The sequence below is a fragment of the Oryzias latipes genome, chromosome 18 (genome assembly GCF_053564925.1).
Source record: "Oryzias latipes strain Hd-rR chromosome 18, Olatipes_Hd-rR_3.1".
NCBI classification, from domain to species: domain Eukaryota; kingdom Metazoa; phylum Chordata; class Actinopteri; order Beloniformes; family Adrianichthyidae; genus Oryzias; species Oryzias latipes.
Window position 1 is genome coordinate 3725814 of NC_136254.1, and position 26505 is coordinate 3752318.

A 26505-nucleotide genomic window follows, 5' to 3' on the forward strand; every position below is an offset into this window, starting at 1 on the left:
TGTCAGCGGTGTGACATATTTCCTGATCTCTGAGCCATTTCCTCCCAACCAAAGAAAACAAACATCTTTCATTTCTCATTTCTTGATTGCTATGTTGCAAATGTCATCACTAGCCTGTGGCAGACTGATGATCAGTGCATATTCACGTTGTTTTGATTAGTGTTTAAATACAACAATTATACAGCTGGGCTCAAGTACTCGTTGCTGCAGGAGCAGCCGCACAGCCTGGATTGAGACTGATGGCAACAACCTGCAGTCATTGCCAAAGGGCTTCTGTTCCATTGATCCAATTGCATTAATCAAGTTGTTTACACATTGAACAGAGCAACTGGTGATGGATGACTGCTGGTAATTATGCAAGAGGCTGCAAAGATCACTCCACTTGGCGTGCTGTCATAGTCAATGAAAGTAATCCACTGTGTTAACAATTTGGGTAAAATAAAGAAGCCTTGAAATCTATTCAGCTGCTTTTTAGGAAAACTGAATGGATTACTTGGAGTGGGAAAAGATGGACAGATTGGAAAACATTGTTAAAGGGAATAAAGTCATTTAACCAAGACAAAGGGAGAGGGCATGTGGCAAGACGAAATTTAATTGCATTTTGATATTTTACTAACTATTTCTTAATGAGTTCTGCATCTCATTGCTATTTTAAGCAATGTGTACTGGTTTTACTCTCTGGCTGTTAAAGGCTTACAGTCTCATTTAACCCCGGTGGCAACACATCACTTTTCTTGTTTGGAATGTACCCGCGTGACTCCCCTGTGGTAAAGCCCCGGTCGCTTTGTCAATATGTGGCTGTTGGGGGGGGAAAGTGTCAGTTTAGAGTTAAACAAATGATTGGAAGCTAAACTTCATCCGGTAGAAGCCTCGTGCAACACACAACTCTAACCCTACTTTGTTGTATTTGTGTGTGGTGGTGGATTTTTAGCTCAAACTTACCTGTTGTTTCCCTGAAGTGTTGGCCAACTTTTCTAGGGGTTATGGCCAAATGGCTCAGGTTATTTGCCCAGCTCTTCTGTGTCCTGCTGCAGCCAAGTGGTATAAATATTACATGAGCTTCATTCTAAAGGGTGTCCATTCCCATTCATTGTTTTGCACTGAGCTGATCGGTGGTTTACGACCTTGCATCAGCCACACAGCTCCTCAGCTCTGTTGCACATTGTTTTTTTAAGCATATTTTTTTTCCCCTCTCTCTGAGTTTATGAGCATTTTCTTTTTGCATAATCTTCAGTTTCCCCATTTCAAGTCTGTCTATTCCGCAATCGGATTGATTCAGCCTTTCTTGTATCTTTTATCTGCACATGCTGTCTTTGCAGCTGCAAATCAGTCTTTTCCTCCATATTTACTTCACACACAGGGTGATCAAAAGTCATTCTTTCCAATTTCATGTGGCTGAAGACAAAAGACCCATGAAAAACGGATATAATAAAAAGTAAATGGGAAAACAACTCTCCAGTGGGCCGTGTGTGTTCTTGCCAGACGAGGCCATCAATTGATGGGACGCTTTTTTTTCCCCCCAGACTAAATAATTTCACACACAGCTGCAAAGGGGCCAACCATATATCGCAGAAGTGTAGTACATCACCCACTGGAGCATTGGCTGTAATTCTCTCCGTTTCTGACCAACTAACCAGTGAAGAAAGAGCTGCTGACCCTGGAACCCAAATGTGGTTACAAATAAGGCAGCGGTACTGATGGGAATCGTCAGTGGTGGTGATGTAAGGAAAGGCAGACTCTGGAGATGTTGCGTCTTCATCTCCTAGCTGTCGTGGCGGTCACTCCCCTCCTCAGCTGTGCAGCAGTGTGGACGGAGGGAGGATTTGTGAAGGTGACTGCTGTTGTCTTACATTTTTAGAGTTGGGCTGCCTGCCAGTGGGATGCAATTACCCTTTAGTTTGCAGTTGTTTGCACAACTGCCCATGTGACACCATCTTCTTCATCTCACTCTTGATTTTTTCTTTATCATTGCAGATTTTCACTCTTAGTTTGGCTACATTCATAATACTGGATTCCATTAAAAACTACAAATGTCTTGGAGTATCCTCAGTAACAGCTGCATTTATTTTGCTCAAACAGATTTGTTTTTCTGTTCGTTTGGTTGTTGTACCATGCAGATACTTCTTCTATGAGTCTCAATGCAGCGCCATATGTTTTTACGATGAGTTGTCTCCTCCAGTGAGACACTATCACATGGGGGGGGCTAGAAGGAGGGAATTGGGACTAGAGAAGTGGAAAGAGGGCATTCTGGAGGAAAGTGGTTTTAGGAATGAGCAGTTAAACTGTCTCCTCCACTTACGGGGCTCTTAAAAAGACTCTCCTGTTGGGTGAAGTAGAACAAGAAAATGCTTTTCTGAAGGAACAAACATGATTTTTATAGCAGAGCGTCTGCGGTTTTTGGTCCTTATTTAGGTCTTAAAACAGTTCATTTTCTTTCAAATCAAATCCTTTATTTGCAGCATAGAAATGCTGTTGTGTTTTGCAAACATTCAGGTTTTCTTTGTCTCCTTTCCCAAGACAATGGTTGATCCATTTGGAGGCGTGTTGGAGAAGCATGTATGGGTGGGCGCACGCATGATCCCTCTTGTACCTTCTAATCATTTGAGTGTCTCCTTCCACAGGCAAAGGACCTGAGACCTTGTTTGCGGGTCAGAAGCTAAATGACAACGAGTGGCACACGGTGAAGGTGGTGCGAAGAGGCAAGAGCCTTCAGCTCTCCGTGGATAACGTCACAGTGGAAGGTAATTTGTGTTCAAGAAAATAAACGTGCATTTACTGACAAAGCCTAAAATGGATCTGAATGTTTTTAGAATTCGTCACACACCTACATCAAAATGAATCATTTAAAAAATAAAACTGCCAGGAACAAAAAAACCGTCACAGAAAGACTTTAATGAGTGAAAAAAATCAGGTAAATGCAAATTATATTGAGCTTTTCACTCAAACATGCATCCTATAATGTACAGTCAGGACCATAAATATTTGGACAGAGACACATTCTTTCTAATTTAGTTTCTGTACATTACCACAGTTAATTTTAAATAAAACAACTCTGATGCTATTGAAGTGCAGACTTTCAGCTTTTATTCCATGGGTTGAACAAAAACAAGCCAGCACAGTTCTGGAAAAACATTCTTTGGACAGATGACACCAAAATCAACCTCTACCAGAATGATGGCAAGAGAAAAGTCTGGAGAAGGCGTAGAGAAGCTCCTGATCCAAAGCACACTGCATCATCAGTAAAACACGGTGGAGGCAGTGTGATGGTCTGGGCGTGCATGGCTGCTAGTGGCACTGGGACACTAGTGTTTATTGATGACGTGACACAGGACAGAAGCAGCCCAATGAATTCTGAGGTGTTCAGAGACAGACTGTCTGCGCAGATCCAGATGAATGCAGCCAAACTGATTCATAATACAGATGGACAACGACCCAAAACATACAGCCAAAGCAACTCAGGAGTTTATTAAAGCAAAGAAGTGGAATATTCTTGAATGGCCAAGTCAGTCACCTGATCTTAACCCAATTGAGCAGCATTTCACTTGTTGAAGACTAAACTTCAGACAGAAAGGCCCACAAACAAACAGCTACTGAAAGTCGCTGCAGTAAAAGCCTGGCAGAGCATTCAGGAGGAGAAAACCCAGCATCTGGTGATGTCCATGAGTCCAAGACTTCAGGCTGTCATTGCCAACAAATGAGCGACCTTGATCGCCTTTTAGGCAGTTTACTCTAACAGTGTTTTACTTGGTTACTCCCCTAAGGCGGTTCAGTTAATCAACTCACCTGTTCAGCGTCCTATTTAAGTCCAGGTGTGCAGTTGTTCACTCTCCTCCTTTACCGCAAGCGCTGCGTTGGTAGCCCCACCCTCCTCCCCGGCTTCCACCTGTGAGCTCCGTTAGGGGTAGTTATTACCCAAAGGTTTTATGGAAATCTTATCTCATGGAATTGTACGGAGCCTTGTGCCAAACGAAAAGAATGTGAAGATAAATAATTTTTACTGCATGAGTTGTCTGATTGAAAGGGTTTTCAACCAAATATTAGGAATGACCATTTTGTTTTCAGTTATTTCATTTGTCCAATTACTTAAGAGCCCATGAAATGAAGGGATTGTGTTTAAAAAATGCTTTAGTTTTTCACATTTGTATGCAATGTTTTTGTTCAACCCATGGAATAAAAGCTGAAAGTCTGCACTTCAATGGCATCTGAGTTGTTTTATTTAAAATTAACTGTGGTAATGTACAGAAACTAAATTAGAAAGAATGTGTCTCTGTCCAAATATTTATGGTCCTGACTGTACGTTGCTGTGAAAAGCCTTCAAGAGAAGAGGCTCTGCCGACTGCAAAGAAAATAGCAACATAGGGATGAAAGGTCGAGAGATGAGATGGAGTCGCAGGCACTCAGTACTGTGACCTCGGGCGAAACGTTGGAAGGACGCAGGGAAAAGAATGAGGAAGAGGCGAAAAAAAGGTGTGAGCTGCATGATTGAAAACGAGTGGGCATGCTGAGGCCAGAAGCAAGGGATAACCCTGTGTGGTCCTGGCTGGTTCACGAACTGGATCATGTGTGGAAAAAGGAAGAGAACAATCTCCAAGGAGGGAGTATCAGAACTGGCTGGACTGGAAAAGGCATTTTAATTAGACGCTTAGAAATCGAATTACTCCACATCTCCCCATAAACACGGTAAAAGCATTGTAGTGTGGAGCATTAATAGGAGATTTTCTGCATTATGATTGTATAATTTACTTCACAGTAGCTGCATAAAAGCTGCCTATCGTTAGCTGAACCAGTGCCATAAACCTCTGCACCCCACACCTGCTGTTTGGTCATGCAGGGATACATTTAATAAACACTAATCATATATTTTATCATGAAATATCATTGTAAATGAGTCAGTTATTTCAGGACAAACCATGTGTATGAATATGTACTAACTTTGTCACTTAGAAAGCTATACTTTGCCATGTTTTATTCATTGACTGTATATGAGAACTGGACCGAGCGAGTTTGATGTCACCCAAAGAAAACGGTTTATTTTTAGTTCCAACCAGATGGATTCAATTTAGTCGCTGTTGTCACACAATGCAGACATCACCATGATGGAACCAGACATCAGAAAGTAGTGATTGAGTCGACGTTTCTATGGCAACCACTCTAGTCAATCAGGAGTGAGCTTGTTGAAAGGGCACACTCCTACAGCGGTTTGGGAGAATCTGTCAAACATTTTGAAAGTTCAACATGGGGGGCCAGCAGCCACAACATAAATTTATTAAAAATATCGGATCAGTTTATAACTTGATTAACTGCACTAATGAAAAAAAATGCTTTAAAACGTATATCTTATCTAAATATATGATATCAAAAACATGTTAACAAAATGTGTCAGAGCAAGAATACTTATTCTGAAAAATAGAATGACTGACAAATAGCGGCCATTTTCGTCAGTAGAAGTCGATGGGATTTTGGCTTCTTGGAGCTAGCAGGTACTTCCTGATTGGAACGCCAGGAAGTATCCAGTTAAAACGTATATCGTATATCAATGGTATGAGTACCAAGTCCAACTGTGATAATTACTCTTTCAGGCTAAATGTAGTCAAAGTGATGTGTTCCAGGTGAGTCAAGCTCTCCGTTTTCTCCTGTTTGCAGGCCAAATGACTGGTGCCCACACACGGCTCGAGTTCCACAACATCGAGACGGGCATCATGACCGAGCGCCGTTTTATCTCCGTGGTGCCGTCGAACTTCATTGGCCATCTCCAGGGCTTGACCTTCAATGGGGTTCCATACTTGGACCAGTGTAAAAACGGGGACATATCTTACTGCGAGCTGAATGCCCGCTTCGGCATGCGTCACATCATCGCAGATCCAGTGACGTTTCGAACGAAGAGCAGCTACTTGGCGCTGGCTACGCTGCAAGCCTACGCCTCCATGCACCTCTTCTTCCAGTTCAAAACCACCACGCCGGATGGCCTGATACTCTTCAACTCTGGAGACGGGAGTGACTTTATAGTCGTGGAACTGGTGAAAGGGTTGGTTTCTCTACAATCATTTTCCTTCAGTTCTATTTAATAAATATTGTTGTATACCAAAGCGCTTGCCAGGACCCGTGTAAAAACGAAAAATAAAATATGCACACACAATTTAGAAAGTAAAATAAAAAGAAAGAAATGGTGTGCAGAAAATTTTGGAGTTGAATTATTATAAAAACTATTGTAAAATACAACTACGATTAAAGAATATTTGGTAATAAAGATTGTACAATATTGGCAATAGTTAATATTTTACCTAATTGCTCATAAACAATAATTTTTTTTCTTAAATTGGTCAATCAAAGTACTGTTTTAATTCATATTTGTTTTAGACTATTAAACAAATAAATAGCAACAAAAAGATGGATGCATTTTTTGAATGACAACACTGATTAAGGTAAATAACTAGGAAGGTTGTATTGATTCATTAGAACAACAATTTTAATGAAATGCAAGATTAAAAAGGTAAGTCTTTGGCTTCTTTTTAAAAATCTTTAAGGTAGATGAAGTCCACAGCTCCTTAGGTAGGCTGTCTGTCTCACAGTCATGGCTCACAGGAACAAGGCCTTGCTGGATTTTTGTTTTCCTTTTTTTCTGACTCTTGAACTCTCTGACTCTTGATCCTTAGATGATCCTCAGCTGACCCTCCTATGATCCTCAGGTGCAGACCTGCACCTGAGGATCTGAGGGGCTCTGGGAGGTTCATAGGGGAAAAGTAATTCGGTTAAGTAAGAAGACCTCAGACTATTAAAGCATTTCAAAGCCAATTAAAGACTCTAAAAATTGATCCTAAAGCTGGGAGCCAGTGCAGATACTTCAAAACTGGCGGTATTCAGTCCTTCTTACTGCTTCTGATCGAGGCGTAGTTTTTCTGTCTCCTTGTTTGTTTGACCAGCAAGAAGGGCATTGCAAAAATCAATCCTGGATGTAATAAATGCATGAATTAATAATATATCTGTGTTGCAGAGAAAGGGTTGATGATAAAATGCTGAATTTGCTATGCTGTTTATGTGGGCTTCAAAGCTAGATCTGCATCCAGCATCACCCTGAGGTTCCTAATGTTGACACATATAGAGATGTTTCTACTGAGAGCCTCAGGAGCAACAATTTAAAGCCCTGTTTTGTCCTGATTTAGCCGCAGAAGCGTCAGCCAACCACATCCTAATGTGTAAAAAGCAGTTAACGAGGTTTTCTTACAACATTATAATAGCCTGCATGTTTCTTTGTTTTGTTTTATTTGGCTTCATTTGCAGTAATTTAGAGCTATTTTAGCTGTTTCATTTGCTCCAGATGCCGTTAAAAACCTGCTGTCTGATGTTACAGAGTAAATTTTGTTTCCATAGAGACCGGCACCAGCTGAACGCAGAGAAAACAGAGATGACTTTGTCTAACATTTTGTTCTTTAAGAACCATAATATCCCGTTAAAACGTCTATTTTTAAATCTTTTGATGAGTTTTCTGAATTTGAAATGGCTGGATTTACCTGAGTCTTTTATTTTGGTAAAAAGTGTATCATTCAAAAATAGAGACATTTAGAGTGGCTGCTTGGTGAACTCAGTTTCTGTTATTTATTTAAATTTTGTCCTTTGATTTATTGTGAAATAATTGTGAATTAATTGCATTGATTTCCAATGTATTTGCTGTAATTTTACCTAAGAATCAAACTCCTCGCTCTGAAAGGAAGCGATGAGGTGATCTGTTTGAGCACGCAGGGCTTTGATTATTACATAAGGCGACGTTTGCTGCTCCACATGTCTTTCTCTGGTCCTCTGCATTTAACATGTTCACAATGCAAAGCTGTAAGCTGTTTTTTCCACACAAAGACACGCAGCAACACAAATAGCTGGACACACATTTCAGGAAAACGCCTCTGAATAAACCTGCCACATTAGTTTTAATCCAAAACACAAAGAACAGCCAATTTTCTCCAAAAGAGAGACGGGTGCCACCTCTCCTGGCTGTAAGCACAGAAGGTGGAGGATTTTTCTACATGTCAACCCGGTGAGGAAGCAGACAACAAAAAACCCAAACTCAGTCTATAGGCTCATCTGCAAAGAAGATTTAGACATTTAAGAAGTGGGAAGCCAAGTTTCAGTGATTGTACCCTCTTGTTGTGTTTGTCCTGTAAGTAAAATGTGCTAGGATTAAGCTGCAGGTGGCAGTTACAGTGAAAGAGTCCATTCATCACAAACTCATTGTTGTTCTTTCCAGATTCGTTCATTATGTCTTCGATCTTGGAAACGGCCCGTCTCTGATGAAGGGGAACTCAGACAAACCGCTGAATGATAACCAGTGGCACAACGTGGTGGTGTCCCGGGATGCCAACAACGTGCACATGCTTAAGATCGACTCACGCACCGTGACTCAGCACTCCAACGGCGCTCGGAACCTGGACCTCAAAGGTAACAATGCGGGAGTTTCCACTTTACAGAAAATGATTGTTCTCTTCTGTCATTGGCTTCTTTGTCTCATGCTACGGGATGCTGCTTGTGGATTGATGTCCTTCTCAATGGATCTTCGTCAGTTTGCGTTTGAGCCGTTTTGTGTATTTGGAATTTTGTTTCCAAAGGTCTTCAATCGTTTTATGCTGACAGAGGTAAAAGAGGCTCTTTGGTCATCTCTTTGCTAAGATCAATCAACTATAATGTTCATTCCAGAGTATTCACAATCCTGAAAAACTTACTCAAAAAAATTCATTATTGAGGTGTATTCTGGGTGCTACACAAAAAGCAAGATACATCAAACCTAGCAGAATAAAATATAATCGTTGTGTAAAAAAAAGACAAATATAATTCTAGTAATTCATAAAAAGAAAAAGAAAACGCGAAAGACACACAAGCCCAGAAGTGAAGCAAGAAATAAACAAAACCTCATTCTTTGTCAAAACGTGTCTTGATAAGACCTGAATCCAAGCCAATTATAAGTTAATCAATATGAATTTCTAAAGTAAACAACTTTCCAGTGTGTTTTGTTGTTGTGCTGTTTTTATTTTACTTTTTTCAGGTGACTTTCTCTCTCATAAATGTGGTTATTCTCTCCCGTATACTCCAAAGTTATATCTCACTGTAATCTTTACCACTGTGATTTAATATCATAGACCAGTGTTTTTCAAACTTTTCTGAGCCACGGCACACTTTAACCATAAAAAAAATACCCCGAGGCACACCAGCATCCAAAAATTAAAAAACACAAGATGAAACTCATAGTCTGTTTTGATCTACAGCCCCTCCCTCCACAGTCTCACATGCATTTTTGAGATAATTGTTGCAGAAAAAGCTGGAAACTGCAGCTGTTTTTTTCTAAAAGATGCAATAAAAGTTAAGTTAGAAGATTTAAAAACAGTTTGTTGTGTGTTCGTTGGTTTCAAGACGTTTAACAACAGATCTCCTTGTGCGCTGTCACTCTCACAACCCAATGCATCATGGGAGATGTAGTGCATAAAACGGCCGAAGATCGCGTCTCTGAGCTTCATTGTTTTGTTCACTTGTTCCACGGTCTGATACCGGATTCTGTGGAAAGCTTCACCGCTAAAGACGAGCTTTAGCTGGTATTTTTGTTAGAACTGAGCGACTTTACGAGCTAAATCGGGACAAGGAAGTGAAGACTTTAAGCACTTCTGATTGGTCAGACTGATGACATGTGATTAAGCCCCCCAAGAATGATTGGTGGAGACAGTTGAAGGGGCGGGACTTTTCCAAAATACAGCCGAAGCTGCAGCTGAATCGTGGTAACGTCATTCTTATCAAAATGTCTTTAATAAAATAAACGCAAAGAAAAAGTATTTTACGATCTTATAGTCCTAACTCCTCAGTGTTTTATCAGGGCCTTTTTGGATGAACAGAGAGCTGACATCCTGGAGATGGGAAATGTTTTTAGATCAGTTAATGAGGGCAATTTCCCACGGCACACTTGACCATTTCCCACGGCACACTAGTGTGCCGCGGCACACTGGTTGATAAACACTGTCATAGACCATATAGAGAACCATTTATGAGAACCAGACTGAGTGACCCCTCCCCCCTAGGTTTCCAAACAGGAAGTACTGCTGGCTCTGGGAAGGCAAAATCCCTTAGACTTTGAAAGAGAAATAAACAGCTGTTATTCTATTTACAGATTCAGAATAACCATTCTGACTCTGATTTTTTTTTTCTTTTTTTTTTCAAATTATTCAAGTTGTAAACTGGCCAATCAAATGCCTCAATATATTTAGTGGCTTCTGCCTCACACACAAAACATTTGAAACATTTGACTGACAGATTTTGGACCAATCACTGCTTACTGATGTTGTCTGGCTGTAAAATGGTGAAATAGAGCAAAAAAAATTGCAACGTTGTGGGGTTATCCTTGCCTCTGGGCTTCACACCCAACAGGCTTTGCAGTTGCTATGGGCGTGGTGTGATTCAGTGTTCATATATAAGATGATTTGCCCGCTTTATCTCGGTAGTTGGCATATGAGTGAATAAAGCTTCACGTATCGAAGTCAAGACGTGTCTTCTCATCATTGCCACAACGTAATTGGCTTTGTTTGGTTGGAGCCAGAGGTATGGCAATTTCTATGGGTGACGTCATACTCTGCAATAAATGGTTAATATTCTTTGCCCTTGTGGACCATTAGGATGTAAAATTTGTGGGTTTGGAACCATAGCTGCAGTGTGGAAGGCCAGCTGGTAAACTAGAAGTGGCATCTGAGCTAACTGCAATTGTACGTTGGAGTCTTGAAAGTTAGATGTTTGGAAGTGTCATCTTAACATTTTGAGTAGTTAGGAGGTCTCATTCTGATATTGGCTGTGTCATATCAAGAATTCAGACAGTCTCTAAAGACTTTTCCGGAAAAAAAGCACTTGTTGTGACTTTGAACGTCTTCTCATTCATTGCCACATTGGTGACCCCAATTGTGAATAATGTCAGAACCAGCAGACTCGCTAGTTTCTACGTCATCTTCAGTGACCTCGCCATCTCCCGCGCGCGGGTCCCAGCCATGCTAGCTGCCGCCGCCGTGAAGCTGCCCGAGTTCTGGCAGAGCGATCCCGCCTCCTGGTTCCAGCATGTTGAAGCCCTTTTTCATCTGCGTGGGGTGCACACGGATGACGCCAGGTACTACTTGGTGGTGGCTGCTCTGCATCAGCAGTCCACACGCAGGGCAATGCCGCTGCTACGCAGCCCGTCCCCGCAGGAGAAGTACGCGGCTCTGAAGGAGCTTCTGCTGCGGAGATACAGCCTGTCTGCTTCGGAGAGAGCAGAGAAGATCCTCAGCATGTCGGGCCTGGGAGACAGTTCGGCTGTGGACTTGATGGACAGCATGCTCTCGCTGCTCGGCTCGGATAAGGGCGGTTTTCTTTTCCCGCACATTTTTTTGCGGCAGCTCCCGCCGCCCGCTTTGGCCAACTCTCCTCGCCTGGCGGCGGGAGATTACAGAGGACTGGCTGAGGAAGCGGACCGAGTTCTGCTGGCTACCAGGCGTTTCGCCGTGCAGCACGTGACGTCTGATGCCCACCTGCAGGAGACGGAGGCGATCCGGTGTCTGTGTCTGCAGTCGGCGTGGGCGCGCGCCGCGGGACCTCCCTGTGCCGTTTCCATCAGAGGTTCGGAAGGAAAGCAAGGCGCTGTGTCCCGCCATGTGCGTTTTCGTAATTTTGTTACGGACTCTTGCTCCGGACGTCGTTTCTTGGTGGACTCTGGCGCTCAGAAGAGTTTGGTTCCCCCCTCCGGCTCAGAGATGTCCACCGGTGGACCGCCGCTGTGTGCGGCTAACAGATCTGCTATTAGGACTTTTGGGACCAAAAGGACAACTGTATGTTTTCATGGACGTAAGTTCAATTGGGAATTTGTCGTTGCCTCCGTTTCTGTTCCCATTATCGGTGCAGATTTTTTGTGTGCACATAGTTTGTTGGTGGACATGGCTAACTGCAGACTAATAGACGCGATCACTTTTGCCACTGTCCCATGTGCAGCTGGGGGGTCTGGGCCTGTCATGCGCGCGCATTTTTTGTCATGCGATGACGTTTTTCAGAGTTTATTGGCTGAGTTTCCATCCTTGACCACCCCCGCCTTTTCCTCCACTGTGGCTAAGCACGGCGTGGAGCATTTCATCCCCACTAAGGGCCCGCCAGTTTTTGCTCGTGCACGGCGCCTCGATGCAGCAAAACTCTCCATCACTAAGGAGGAGTTTGCCACCATGGAAAGTCTGGGTACCGTGAGGCGCTCTAACAGCCCGTGGGCGTCGCCCCTCCCACATGGTGCCCAAGGCAGATGGTTCCTGGCGCCCGTGCGGGGATTTTCGCTGTCTCAACGACGCTACAACACCTGACCGTTATACCATTCCCCACATTCAGGATTTCTCGGTTCGTTTGTGCGGCGCCTCAATTTTTTCCAAAGTGGACCTGGTGCGCGGTTACCATCAGGTTCCTGTGCGGGCAGAATACGTGCCTAAGACTGCAGTGATCACTCCTTTTGGGCTTTTTGAGTTCCTGCGCATGCCCTTCGGTCTAAAAGGTGCAGCCAAAACCTTTCAAAGGTTAATGGACTCGGTGCTACGCGGTCTCGAGTTCGTGTTCGTCTATCTAAACGACATTTTGGTGGCCAGCCCCTCCCCTGAAGAGCATCTCATGCACCTAAAGGAAGTTTTCCAGCGGTTGGAAACCCACGGCTTGATTGTTAAGCCAGCTAAATGCCAGTTTGGTTTGTCAGCCATTGATTTTTTGGGCCATCGAATTTCAGTGCAGGGTGCGGTTCCTCTTCCCACCAAAGTCCAGGCCGTGGCAAAATTTCCCTGTCCTGAAGTGGTTTAGTCCCTACAGGAGTTCTTGGGGATGGTGAACTTTTACAACCGGTTCATTCCCCGGGCTGCCCACCTGTTACAACCGCTTTATGACAGTTTGCGTTCAAAGAAAGCCACAGACCCTGTGGATTGGACCCCAGACCCCAGATGCTGCATTTGACGGAGCTAAGTCAGCCTTAGCAAAGGCTGCACTCCTTGCACACCCAGACCCAGATGCTGACATCGCGCTGACTACTGACGCTTCAGACATAGCAGTGGGTGCTGTGGTAGAGCAGCGAGTGGCGGGCGCTTGGCAGCCTCTTGCATTTTTTAGCCGCAAGTTGCAGACTCGGGAACGCAAGTATAGTGTTTTTGACCGCGAGTTGCTTTCTCTATATTTGGCAACTCGACTATTCCGTTTTTAGTTGGAAGGACGTTCTTTCGTTGCCTATGTGGATCATAAACCACTTACCTTCGCCATGGCTAAGGTGAGTGAACCTTGGTCTGCGCGCCAACAGCGCCATCTGGCAGCCATTTCTGAGTTTACGACTGACATACGTCACGTAGCCAGAAAGTCCAACACCGTTGCTGACTGCCTCTCACGCGTACTCGTCTCCCCGGTGCTTGTTGGGACGGATTTTTCTGCTATGGCCGCCGAGCAGCCTGGTGATGCAGATACTCTTGCCCTCCGCTCCGGTAGTTCGGGCCTCAAGCTTGAGGAGATTGTGTGGCAAGATGGAGGTCTAACTCTCTTGTGTGACGTTCCCACAGGACGGCCACGGCCGGTGGTTCCTGCCGGGTGGCGGCAGCGCATTTTTGAATCTGTTCACTCCCTCTCCCACCCAGGTGTACGTGCGTCTGTAAAGCTGGTTAGTTCCCGTTTTGTGTGGCCTGGGTTGCGTAAGGATGTGAAGGGCTGGGCCGCGGTTTGCGTTGCATGTCAGCGCGCCAAAGTTCACCGGCACACAAAGATGTGTCTTCTCATCATTGCCACAACGTTATTGGCTTTGTTTGGTTGGAGCCAGAGGTATGGCATTTTCTATGGGTGACATCATACTCTGCAATCAATGGTTAATATTCTTTGCCCTTGTGGACCATTAGGATGTAAAATCTATGGGTTTGGAGCAGTGTGGAAGGCCAGCTGGTAAACTAGAAGTGGCATCTGAGCTAAATGCAATTGTACGTTGGAGTCTTGAAAGTTAGATGTTTGGAAGTGTCATCTTAACATTTTGAGTAGTTAGGAGGTCTCATTCTGATATTGGCTGTGTCGGACCATCTTCTGATGCTACTTCCAGCAGGATAAGGCTCCATGAATCATGAAGCTGGAATCATCTCAGACTGGTTTCTAGAACGTGACAATGAGTTCTCTGGACTCGAATGACCTCTACAGTCACCAGAATCCAATAGAGAACCTTTGGGATGTGGTGGAGCGGGAGATGTGAATGTGCAGGCGACAAATCAGAAATAACCAAATATGGGATTTTGTATCATAAACCAAAATTTAGAAACATGCATTATTTATTGCAAACATGCCAAAAGCCGTCTGTAGTTTAAAACTGAATTACAGAAACAATCTTTAAAACATTACATTCTTTAACCCACTTTTCTCCTAAAAAACCCATAAAAGAACTCTTAAGTTTCTTTAACTATTTGAGCTTTTGTTTGATGACATCAAGTGAGAAAAGAAATCTGGTTCTGTTTTGTACAATGAAAGCAGCAGGGACTATAGATTAAGGCATTTTACTGTTAGTGGTAAGAATTTAAAATCCTGCCCCACAGGTCCAGGGAGGGAGAAAAGGACTGTGTCCCTTCTCAATTCCCTTGTCTAATTTCTCTGTGTTTTTCAGCGACAAACCCCCCGCTAAAGCCCATGTGCATCTCAAACACCAGAGCAGCACGTCTAACTGTGCACAGGTTGAGAACGTCTCTTTCTACATAAAATGAGCTGTAAACTTTGGTGCACGCACTTGTTCCTCTCTTGATTTTGTGTGTCCTTGCACGCACACTTACATGTGTCGCACTTGGAGTTTTCACACACAAAGCTTTGCAAATTAAACAAAAGAACCAGTAACAGTATGCCACTTTTCTGATTTTCTCTGCCCTCTCTTAATACTATTTTAGCCGTTTTTTCAAAGAAACACAAACCCAATTCTTCTAGCTTTATCTGTAATTGCACAGAGAAAATGGGGAAAAAATGGGTTTCTTGTTCTCGGCCTTCCTTTTCTTTGTTTTTGGACGAACAAAAATCTTCAAGGCATTCCTCTTTGTCAGCTAAAACACATGAGGAAGCAGCACACACGCGTGTCTCTTTAGTGAAGCAAGACATGTTACACATGGACCCTTGTTGTGACTTATTTCTACTTGATCCCAGTCACAGTTAATTGTACTACAACCAGCAAACTGCTTCATTTCAGATGTTTGGTTTTTTTATCTTAATAAAATACATGTAGAGTCATTTCAATAATTAAAAGGATCTCATTTTTTTTTTTGCTGTATTTCAACATGCCTTAGTGGTAAAGTATATCGCATTTCATCGGCAGCTGAAAATGATTCCATGCTTTCATACATGTTTTTAAACATGAAAGGGTTTTTCTGTCCTTTACATCGATTAAGGGCTAATCCTTGCATGGTGGTAACTTCTGCTTCTCCTCTTCCTCACTGGGCTTTTGCTGCCTAAGGCATTCACTTAGCAGTCCATTGCTTGGGGCCATGTTCCTAATGTACTCCAGAATCTGGCCACTTTTATCCTATATGGCGGCTTTGATGCCTAAAAGTCCATAAACCCCTTCCTTCCTCATCCCTTCATTCCTGCTCTTCAGTCTCAGGGACCTGGGGTGAAACCTCCCCAGCATTTTGAGGTGCTTTCTATCTTTCCATCATGCACGTGGGAGATCCTCTTCATCTGAGCTGAAGCCTGGTGGTCTTCATTACACAGAGGATCAAGGTGAACAGCTGTGCAGCAGGTCTAAAGATGTTTTGTAACTCTGATTAAGGACACAGAAACATGGCGTTTAGAGCAGACTCATGTTTTATGCTCCTTAGGTTAATTCAACATGACTGCAGCTACTCTACACTGATTCAGCTCCTGGGAAGTCTTGTGTAATATTGCATGTGTGCCTTTCCCACGTGGCCCATGTGGCCATTGAGCCTGCTGTAAAACAGTATTTGTCCTCTTGAGTGTTTTCTATAATTTAGCATTTTCACCTAAGATAGAAACAAAACATTTTAGTCTGCTCATCTATTAGTAATGCAGATCTATTTTAATGTTTCCCTTCACTCTCATTACATTTTTGTAGGGGTGAAGGGTAATAGTGCCATTCTCTCTGTTATGTCATACAAATGCTTTTAAAGGCTTTTAACTGTCACAGTTTTCTGTACAGTCACTCTTGTGTGACCAACCTTCAAAATCAATGCATCTGTTGAGATGAACAGCGTTACGGTGTAAATGCACTGGCTGTGAAGCAAACCTGGAAGTTCCAAATGTTGCAGTTCTACCAACACCACAATTCAAGTGAGTCTTGCGGAGCTTCTTTCTTGCAATATTATTTTGTTGGATCGAGTAGCTTTTGGTCACTGCACCTGTTCCACTGTGGGGTGGAAAAATAAATTACTTACCAAATATACAGTACATGCTGGGGGCTTTATTGAAGCAAAACCCTCTCAGGTGAAAGTCTAAGCCAGTGTAGAGGAGTCCTTTGTTTCTATAACTGCCACCATTTCCACAGATTAAAAATAATACAAAGATCTACTTTTACTTCTCTAGGAGTTTACAGTTTGTTTATATTTTTACAGAGGTATGAGGTAAGCGTATAAATCAGGGCCTGAGTCACATGCAACCATACGGGGATTAGAACTGTACAGGTGCAAGTTTTTGAGTTGTCCGGGCCTGTGGAGGGTCGTGAAAAGGAACTCAAGAGGATTTTAGGTGTGTCTTGCTCTTTGAGGCTCATGCGGCCACAATGTCACAAAAATGGAACGTACCATGATCGTGAATGTGGTGAATGCACTGTGGAGTATTTGTGAGGGAAATGATATACAAAAGTATAACATGAAGTGCTTTGCATTAAAAAAAAACCAAAGTAAATAATATAAAAACAAGCATGAAAATTAAAATAAACAAGCACAAAAATAAAACATTTAAAAAAATAAAAATAGTAAAAAAAATTAACAGAAAGCCAGGTTAAAAAGACGTGTCTTTAGCCTTTTTCTTAAAAACTTCAATGCTCTTTGCGGCTCTCAGGTCCTCTGGCAGACTGTTCCATAACCGGAGGGCCATAGTGTTGAAAAGATGCTTCTCCGTAGGTTTTGGTTTTTACAGTCAGAATGGTTAAAAGACCAGTGCCAGGGGATCTCAGGGTCTGCGAGGGTTCATACTTTACTAAAATATTGGATAAATAAGTAGACGTAAGAGTGTTAAGACATTTAAAAACTGTTAAAAGTATCTTAAAACCAATCCTGAAGTATAGATGGTGATGTTATGCCGTGTCCTTACGCTGCACTGTAGTTGTTAATAAGGTGTGAGTACTGGCTTCTTGCAAAATTTTACCTCGGCATTGATGCGTCAACGGACTGAAAATACAACTATTGCGTATTGCTTGTGTTGCGGGGTGGAGAGGCAGGTGTCAGACGCAGACATGTAAACACTCTGATTGATCAATGAATGTTGTAGTTTTGCAACAGAGCCACACTGCAAAAGGACCAGTAGAAATCAGTTTCTACTGGGTTGTATAAATCTTCACAATGACTTGTTGCTCGCAGCATTCCCATAGAAAAATTGTATCAACAGTTTTGCTCTACAAGCTCACTAATCAGTCTATGATTTTGGACGTTTGTCACAGAGAAGCCAAATTTTAAACACTTTGTGATAAACTTGAGTATTGTTAGTATTTAGTTCAGACACCAGTATTTCCTTAGAGATTTGTAGCTCCAGTAATTGTGAGCACAAAACATTGATACAGAGGTCGCGAGGCTGTGTCTGAGATCTGATGTCAGGAGAGAAAAAGACAGAGACTGTCATGTCTGCTGCATTCAATAATCTATGTTATGCTGCTCCATTTTGCTCATCCTGTGGGATTGGGTACGACATAGAGGGAGGAGGAAGCGTAATTCTACTCACTGAAGACACTGCAGGACGCCATTTGCATAATAAGACCCAAACAAATCCCACATATGATAGCCGCATCAGCAATATGCATCAGAGAGTACAAAGGTCTTGAATCAGTTTATCAGCCTGTTCTGCTTTCCTTTTCCCCCCAAAGCCTTCAGAAGTTAAGAAAAGGGGTTGGGGGGCTCAGTGTACCATGTATTCATCTTAATAAGCATCATCAATGCGAAGGATACTATTGCTTTATTTAGTAAAAACAAGGTTGCCAGAGTAAAAAAACAAAAAACGAGGGTGAATAGACTAAATGAAATAAATGTGTTAATTAAAAGGTGATTTTCATGAAAGTGTGACAAAATTGATTCTTATGTAAGTGTTTCAGAAATAAGACTTAAATTGCTTTCTATACAGTAATCGCTACTGTACAATAAATGCTCTAACATTTATAGTGAAATATTTGTACGATTTTTTCTCAATGGACTATTTTTGATCTTAAAAAAATAATAGCAACAATAAGCAGCTCTTTTTGTGAAGTCTTGCACCTGACTTGCTGCCTTTTAAAAAAAATGCATGTGTTTATTTCAAGAGAAAGTGAGTCAAAGAGCTTAAGATGCTGTAAAATATTAAATTAGTTTCCATTTTCCTTTTCCAGCATCATTTCATTCTCATCAACGCTTTTGACCGGGGTGATTCCTGGGGGTAAGATCTGGGATATGATTTAATTTTACAGCTTATTTTCCACAACTCCAGCCCAGATTATCACCAAGCCATTTTCTTGGAAACATCTCGGTCCTAACAAGGTATATGTTCACTGTTTATCCATTCCTGGAGGCCATTCAGTGTGGTGCACAGTTGATTATACTTTTTTTTATTTTGAAAGGAATCACTGCCAAGTCAAAGCAAATGTTGAAAATTGAAGACAGTCAAATATTTCTCATAGAAAGTGTAACCTTACTATAAATTTTATTCCATCGAGGTTGATTCAGAAAACATTTATAAAAGCACATGTAAAAGGAATGACAATGATGACCTTGGTCAAAAAAAAAAAAGTTTAAAAAAAAGTCAGACATCAAACAAGCAAACTAGCAAAGGTTCTCTCATTGCAATTTCTGTTCATATATCCATTCATATATGATATAGGTTGTCTCCTAATGGCCTAGATTTCCAAGAAACACAGAGTTTGACAATAGACACCAGTCTCCAATGGTCTATTTACGGCGCTGGTCTGTAGTAAACACCATCTAAAAATTTCTAATGACCCACTATGTGCAGAAGTGGGTAGAAGGGGCAGGAAAATGATGAAAATGCCATCTTCAACATGTTAATACTCTCCTTCAACCAGGGATGAAAGGGTTTGTGACTGGACAGATAGTACATAATCATATAAAATACTCTGGCCCCTGCTGCCTTAAATACTTTATCAGACCATATCATACTACTCCATCTGGGCGGCCAGTAACAGTCAGCCACTTTTAAAGGCTGGGCCATCTGAATAATTTTTTGAATGGATGCAGGGGATTCTAGTGGAACATATCACTTAATTGAGCATCAGAAGATGGTACACTGTGGTCAGACAGGGATAGACATGGTCAGTAACAATACTCAGGTAGGCTGTGGCTTTGGAACCATGCTCAACTGGTTCTAAGGGGCCCAAAGTTTGCCATAAATATATCCTCCCACCATGACACCACCACCACCAGCCTGAACCGTTGATAGAAAACAGGATGGATCCGTGCTTTCATGTTGTTCTGACCCTACCATCTGAATGTGGCAGCAGAAATGGAGACTCATCAGACCAGACAACGTTTTTCCATCTTCTATGGTCCAGTTTTGGTGAGTCTGTGTGAATTGTAGCCTCAGTTTCCTGTTCTTAGCTGACAGCAGTGGTACCCGGTGTGGTCTTCTGCTGCTGTAGTCCATCTGCCTCCAGGTTGGACGGAGATGTTCTTCTGCAGACCTCGGTTGGAACCAGTGGTTCTTTGAGTTCCTGTTGTCTTTCTATCAGCTGGAACCAGTCTGACTATTCTCCTCTGACCTCTGGCATCAACAGGACATAAATAGTAGACACCAGGACAGCAGACACCAGGACATGAAAGGGACATTTCCACACATAAAACTGCCGGTCACTGGATATTACTCATTTTAGGACCATTCTCTGTAAACCGTAGAGATGGTTGTGGGTGAAGATCCAAGTAGATGAACAACTTGAAAATGTGGTTTTGGCTTTGTTAGTGTTTCTCTTTTAAAGCTTCAGTGAGTAAGGATAAAAGAAACATGGCTTTACAAATATATTTAGGCACCTGTAACTGTGGAAATCATTTTAAAGAGGCCTGTTGTCATAATTGCATACCGTCATACAATTACAGCCTTTGCTGTCTCCATTTTTTCCTATATCATTTGCTTTTAAAAACAAGTCACAAGACAGAGATGAGGCCCAAAACATGATTATTACATCTTGAAATTTAGCAGCAGCAATTAAGGCAAAAACAGCATCAATGCCAATTCATGGCACCAGTCATCTTGTTGTGTTTCTGCTGATTGGAGCACCTCTCTAATTAGCAATCAGATTCCCTGTTTCTGCCTGCTATCTTCCAATGGCCCGCCCTGTCAATAACACAAAACACCCTGAGAGGCATTCGCATGCAATATGTGTGTGTTTGCTTTTGCTTTGTGTTTCTGATCAGCAATGATTCAATCTTGCCTAATTAAAGCCAGCATGATAGTGAAGCAAAACAAGGAGCAAAGAAAGGAGTGAGTGAGAAAGGGAGAGGGAGGCAGAGATTCTTAATAGGGCATTTAATGAAAGTTAATGGTTGGCTCAGTGTTCACCAGGGAATTGTCAAGACAGAGTCTGATTGTTTAGAGAGAATTTCTGCATTCGTGGCCTTTTCTTATTGTCAGACCTCTCTTAATGATGGGTATAAATAATATATCAGAATGTATCTAGATATGGGCAAAGGCATCAATACTACACACTTCACTTGGGAGTCAATTACAGGCGAGCATGAGCTACTAGTCTTGTCTGAGGTTGACAGAGTATTGACCCAATAAAGTAAGTCAATTTCCAAATTTACTATGTGATTTTATCAAAAAACAAGGAAAACATTTAATTAAAAATCGTATAGTTCTCCCTTCACAAAAGATAATCTTGAAAAATCTTATTTTAAGAGTAAAGTGGTGACCCCAAATTTTGTGTTTGAAATGAAGAAAATTGAAATTGAAAACTGAAAACCTGTAAACACTGAGCTGAGATAGTTTTTTTTTTATTTGGACTAAAGTCAGTTGGATAAAACTAGAAAAGGACCATTTCAAGATTTTAAGCAGCTTTATTTTTATCCCTAAGGACGTTTCTGACAGTCATTTATAGTCAGGTATGAATAGTGATCAAAAATGATATTATTTATCATTTTTATTGTGTATTTCTAGAATGATTTTACCACATGCAGGAAACTTCTTAACTCTTAAATATAACTTCAACTTGATTTTTTAAGGAGTTATGTTTCTAATTCAAAGCTATTAGACAACTACAGTCTTTTTATTATGTCCTATACTTTAAAGCAACTTATTGAAACTCCCCATCAAAATAGTTTGTTAAACAAATGGTTAGATGTTAAAGTGTACTTGATATGACATTTCAAATGATTTGCAATCACACAGAGAGATGGTATCACTAAACTATTCTGTATTCAGAAAATTCAGAGTTGCCAGAAATTAAGACACCTGAAACATGTATCAAAAAACAAAAAAGAAACTGCATTGTCAGTTATCTAAAGTAAACAACTGTTATTGCCAGTACAAATATATCAGAGCAAAACCACCAAAAAAAAACATCTTAAAGAATAGTAAACAAATAAGATTGTAAATAAATCCCTTTTTTATGAGTATACTGTGGATTCTAAAATATCAAACTCAGAAATTATTAAATTAAAATCTTTAAACTTACCTGACCAAATACAAACATATTGCACACCATGCAGTTAAATGTGAAAATACGGAATTCAAGTAGTGCTGGCAAATGAGGGCATAACCCCCTTAGTAGTGCATTTCTTAAGAGAATGCTCCTTGTTCCGGACCCTTTGTCCCTTTCACACTAAAAGACGGGAATCACAAAGAGATCCTGTATACAGTTCATACACAGTTGCAATAAACTGCGAAATTAAGACAGTTGAACCATGTATCAAAACAAAAAGCAAAGTGCATTTTCAGGTATATCTCCTAAAAGTAAGTAAAACTGCAAGTACCAGTGCAAATATACCAAAGTGGATAAAAAATCCTCCTAAAGAATTGTAAACAAATACGAGTGTAAAGAGATCTGTTTTGTTGTTGCATTCCTAACTATTAAAATTGGTTGGTAACCTTGGTCGATTGTCCAAGGTTGGTAAAATATTACCAACCTTGGACAATCGACAGTTATGGACCCTTTTTACTCTTCCCCTACAGCATTTCTTTATTATAAAAAAAAAAAAATACAAAAGAATATTTAAAAAAAAGTAAAACAAATGATTAATCACTTATTGAAAATTGTTAAATTGATTGACTTTTAATGATATTACTACACTTTCTCCAAAACTTGATAAATTGATTCAAAAATCTTTCCTAATGTAGCATAATTTTGCACATGTTTTTAACTTTTGATACTTGATGAAATTTTTGCTATGAAAATTCCTGAAACAGTGTTGTCTGCTTTAATAATATAGTATTATGTTTTATTCATATGAATGGCTTTTATAAGTAACATAAGCTGCATATATTTTAGATGACTGATCTGCATTTGCCATGTTGATTTCTAAAATAGTTATTTTTGACGTAATACTTAAGTAATTCATCTTTGTCATGTGCTTTATCGATATCTTATGATTTTTAATTCTGTCTGATAAAAACTGGGAACCGGATATTGATAAATCATGTAATAAAATGGTTACAGTATAATCGGGTGGGATTATATAAGTTCGCTTCCTTCCACTCCCTTTCAAGCTATATTTATTAATATGTCTAATTATCCTAAGTTTGATTAGTTACTGTATGAATGTATAACTGATGATTATATTGCTGTTGTGTATTATTTCTACTTAATTTGCTTGAAATAAACCATTTCAAATCAAATTTCAAATCAAAAATCTAAAGATATTCAATCATAGAATCAAATATTGCACAACATGCATTTAACAATGGTAACAAATGCTTAACGATGGAATTCAAGTACTACTGGTAAGTGAGGACATAACACCCTTTGTGGTGAATGTCGGAAGACACTGCTCACTGTCCGTGGCCTCTGATCTTTTCACTGAAAGAGTCTGTTTTTCAGAGCACGAACCTTGTTGGAAAGTTCGCCTTCATTCAGTTCCATAATTATCTTTGGAAGTACCTCAAATGTCTAACGGAGGTTTTGGGGATAGCTGACATTTTCCAGATTCTGTAGCACCTGGATGCCCTCCAAGACAATTCCAATGTCTTTACCAATGAATTATATCACTAGAGGAGACACGCCCGCTTTAGAAGCCTGGCCGACGGTGGCGGAGCGCGACGCCATCTTGGTGAGGTCGACGACGCCCATATGACAATGATTTCTATTGCTTTTAGTGGTGTCCAAGTAGCTTTTATATACCATATATATTTTTACATTTATATATATTTATACATATATGTAAATATATTATATTTATATATATATATAATATATAGATAGATACATAATTTATTGTTGTTAAAGAAGAGAAACAGTCAGCCTTAAAAGCTCAAACTTTAATGAAAATGCATTGTTGCAGGACTTCTTAAAAATAAAAAAAATATTACAAAGAATTTTTAAAAATAATTTCTAAACATTTAGAAGTTTTAGACCTCTTTATTATGTAATTTAAATTATTTAGAAAAACCCAACAATAAGTCAATAATAATAATAATAATAATAATAATAATAAATAATCAACAGTAAGTCAACACATACAATAAATAATAACAATAAATGAATAATAAGTCAATAAATAATAAAAAATAAGTCTATTAATAATAATAATACTAAAAAAACAAATATTCAAAAGAAGTCCAAAAGTGAACAGTAGGTTTACCCTAAAAAAACAACAACAAAGAAACACAATAGATTTATACTGATTCATGTGAGTGATCAATTTGTGTAACACAGATGTTATGGTGTCGGGTTTCAAGCAAACAGTCTGGCCTCTCATCAAAATGTGTTTCCACAAATGTTTCGAACATCCAGACTGTATTACTAGTAAGTAACCACAGTGATCCATCTGGGTTTGCTCTTTTTATTGCTAAGATCCACTTTTTCCTTAAGTCTGAATCCATTGGAAACCTGCAAGAAAAGTTCAGTCACTGAGTCAGAAATGTATAAATCTATATTACTATAATAGCCTAGTATGCTGTACACAGGTTTAGCAAAATAAAATGTACATTTATGTCGACAGCAAATTATACGTACATCATGCAGCATGTTGATAATAGCCCTGCAGCATCATGCATGAAAACATGTGTATGATTAATGAAGCCCCTGCAGCATTAAAAGAAAAAAATTACAGTACTTACCTGTGCAATGATATGCCTTCCTCCTTCAGGGACTCATTTCTCTGATTTTGGCAGTTGAAACCCACACAATGAACAGGTATTATGCAAGAAATGTGTTCACATGCATTCACTGCAGTAGTTACTTGACCTCACCAATTTACCCTTGGCACTCAAAGCTTTTTCCTTCAGGTCATAAATACCCACGCAGGTGTCTTCAATGACATCACTAATGGAGTCTTCATCAATGCCCCTGTGCCAAAACAAACATATAGACAAGATGTTAGTCAATGAGAAATTTTAACTGTACAGTGACAAATACACAATGTTTTCCAGTGGTAGATGGTTAAAAAACACAGGAAGACATACACTTCCTTTAAGGCCGTGTCTCACTGCCGCTACGTACTACTTGCGCATGAAAACTGGTCATTCACAAATAAACATGGAAAAAAGTGAGAAAAAATTGTGGTTCTTTACGTAAAAGGTATTTGTATCACGAAGGAACCAAGTTAAAAAACCACGGAAGAAATACAGATAAATTCCCCTGGTCGTACTTGTCCCCTCCCGCAACCTGCCTTCTGCGCAGCCAGACAGCGCCTGCAGAGGGACTTGCGCAATAACTGCAACTGAACAAAAAATATGTTAACATCTCAAAATCAAATTCACGCACAGACTTGAAACCCTCCATTGTCCACTGCGCACATCGAAGAATGACGACTCCAAGAAACACTGACTTACGTATAATACACATGTATGACAAAATACTGAAATTTCATATGCGGAACATGCACAGATTGTTCGTAGTGGCAGTGCGACACGGCCTTAAGCAGTTGGAAAGTAAATGAAGGACTGTAAAAGAACATTTTTTTAAGTCCAGCACTTGAGAAATGTATTAGTTAAACAAAAGATATACATACCTCATATTCCTGGACCAATTTTTCTGGATTGTCACCCATGTAAATGCAGACTCCTTTAATAATGCACTCTAGTCCAGCATCTACATCATTACACTGGAAAAACAATATCTTAATTATTCAACTCTAGAACGACCAACTCCAATGAAAATTGTGTTTTGGGTGTTTTTAACATGCTCCTATAGCATTTTTATTATGGTGGAGGACAATTATAAAATATTTTAAGATTAAAACTGCATTTATAAGTATTTCTTCATTGAAATCGACAAGCTAAACCGCTACAAAACGTGTTGCAGTTAGACATCAAATTATAAAGTAGTAAAATAAAAAAACGCGGGATTGTATAATAGACACTTAAAGTAAAGTTGTGTATGTAATAGTCAACATTAATAAACATAACTTTTCACTTTTTGGTTCTTGATTAACGGCATTGAAGGGACAAGCCAGCTGAAGCTCCCGCTCCCAAGACCCGTTTTCTTCTGCTGAAATCACCATTGAGTTTTGAATGTATTTCGTTTTCCGGTTTTGAGGGAAATTAATTACATTATGTCTACTTTTTTTATTTAATCACTTAAAGGCAACACGATAGAAACAAGAACATTTAACAGTTTCTCAGTCACATAGGATTTACTTGTTTCAATTACAGTAACAGAAAAAACATGAATAAATTGCGTTGCTTGTGCTGGTATTATTTTTAGTAAATTCAATCAATTAAAAAGTACATAGTGGTTTCATGACATGGCCTTTAGAAGAATACGCTAAAAAAGTGAGGTGCGAAAGTAAAGGGACATTGTGTCAGGAGGCGGGGCCATGTGGTTCACTTGTGTCTCACTTCCGGGTTTGGGCTTTTATTTTGTTAACTCATGTTCTGTTTTCCGTTGGTTCTATAGGTAACTTACCCCGGTCTTCACCGGCACCTGTTTACCCACCTGTTTTCAATTTATGATGTGTATATAAGCTCCTGTTTTTGTTTCACTTGTCACCGGATCGTTCTACTTGTTTTACCTCGGTCTTCACGAGTTAAGAGCCTTTCTTTGGATTAAAGGATCCTTATTTTATTCAAACTTCTTCCGTCCTTCCTTCTTGTGTCCGAATTCAAATCCTTGACACATTGTGAGAAAGTCCGAGATCAAGCAAACTTTTCAAGGTTTTCTTTTTTTTTTCTTATTCTACGTTTGTGCTCGTACTT

General features: G+C 40.3%; 1 protein-coding gene across 12 annotated transcripts in view; it reads left to right on the top strand.

The window, feature by feature from the left end:
• The window catches only part of nrxn2b (neurexin 2b), an 806770-nt gene that overhangs the window by 425795 nt on the left and 354470 nt on the right, over positions 1-26505 (top strand). For all 12 annotated transcript variants that reach the window (XM_078936626.1, XM_078936632.1, XM_078936630.1 and 9 more), the window contains 3 exons: positions 2622-2741; positions 5644-6025; positions 8237-8427. In XM_078936626.1, the coding sequence (XP_078792752.1) occupies positions 2622-2741; positions 5644-6025; positions 8237-8427 (693 nt within the window). The remainder of the gene's footprint in view (positions 1-2621; positions 2742-5643; positions 6026-8236; positions 8428-26505) is intronic.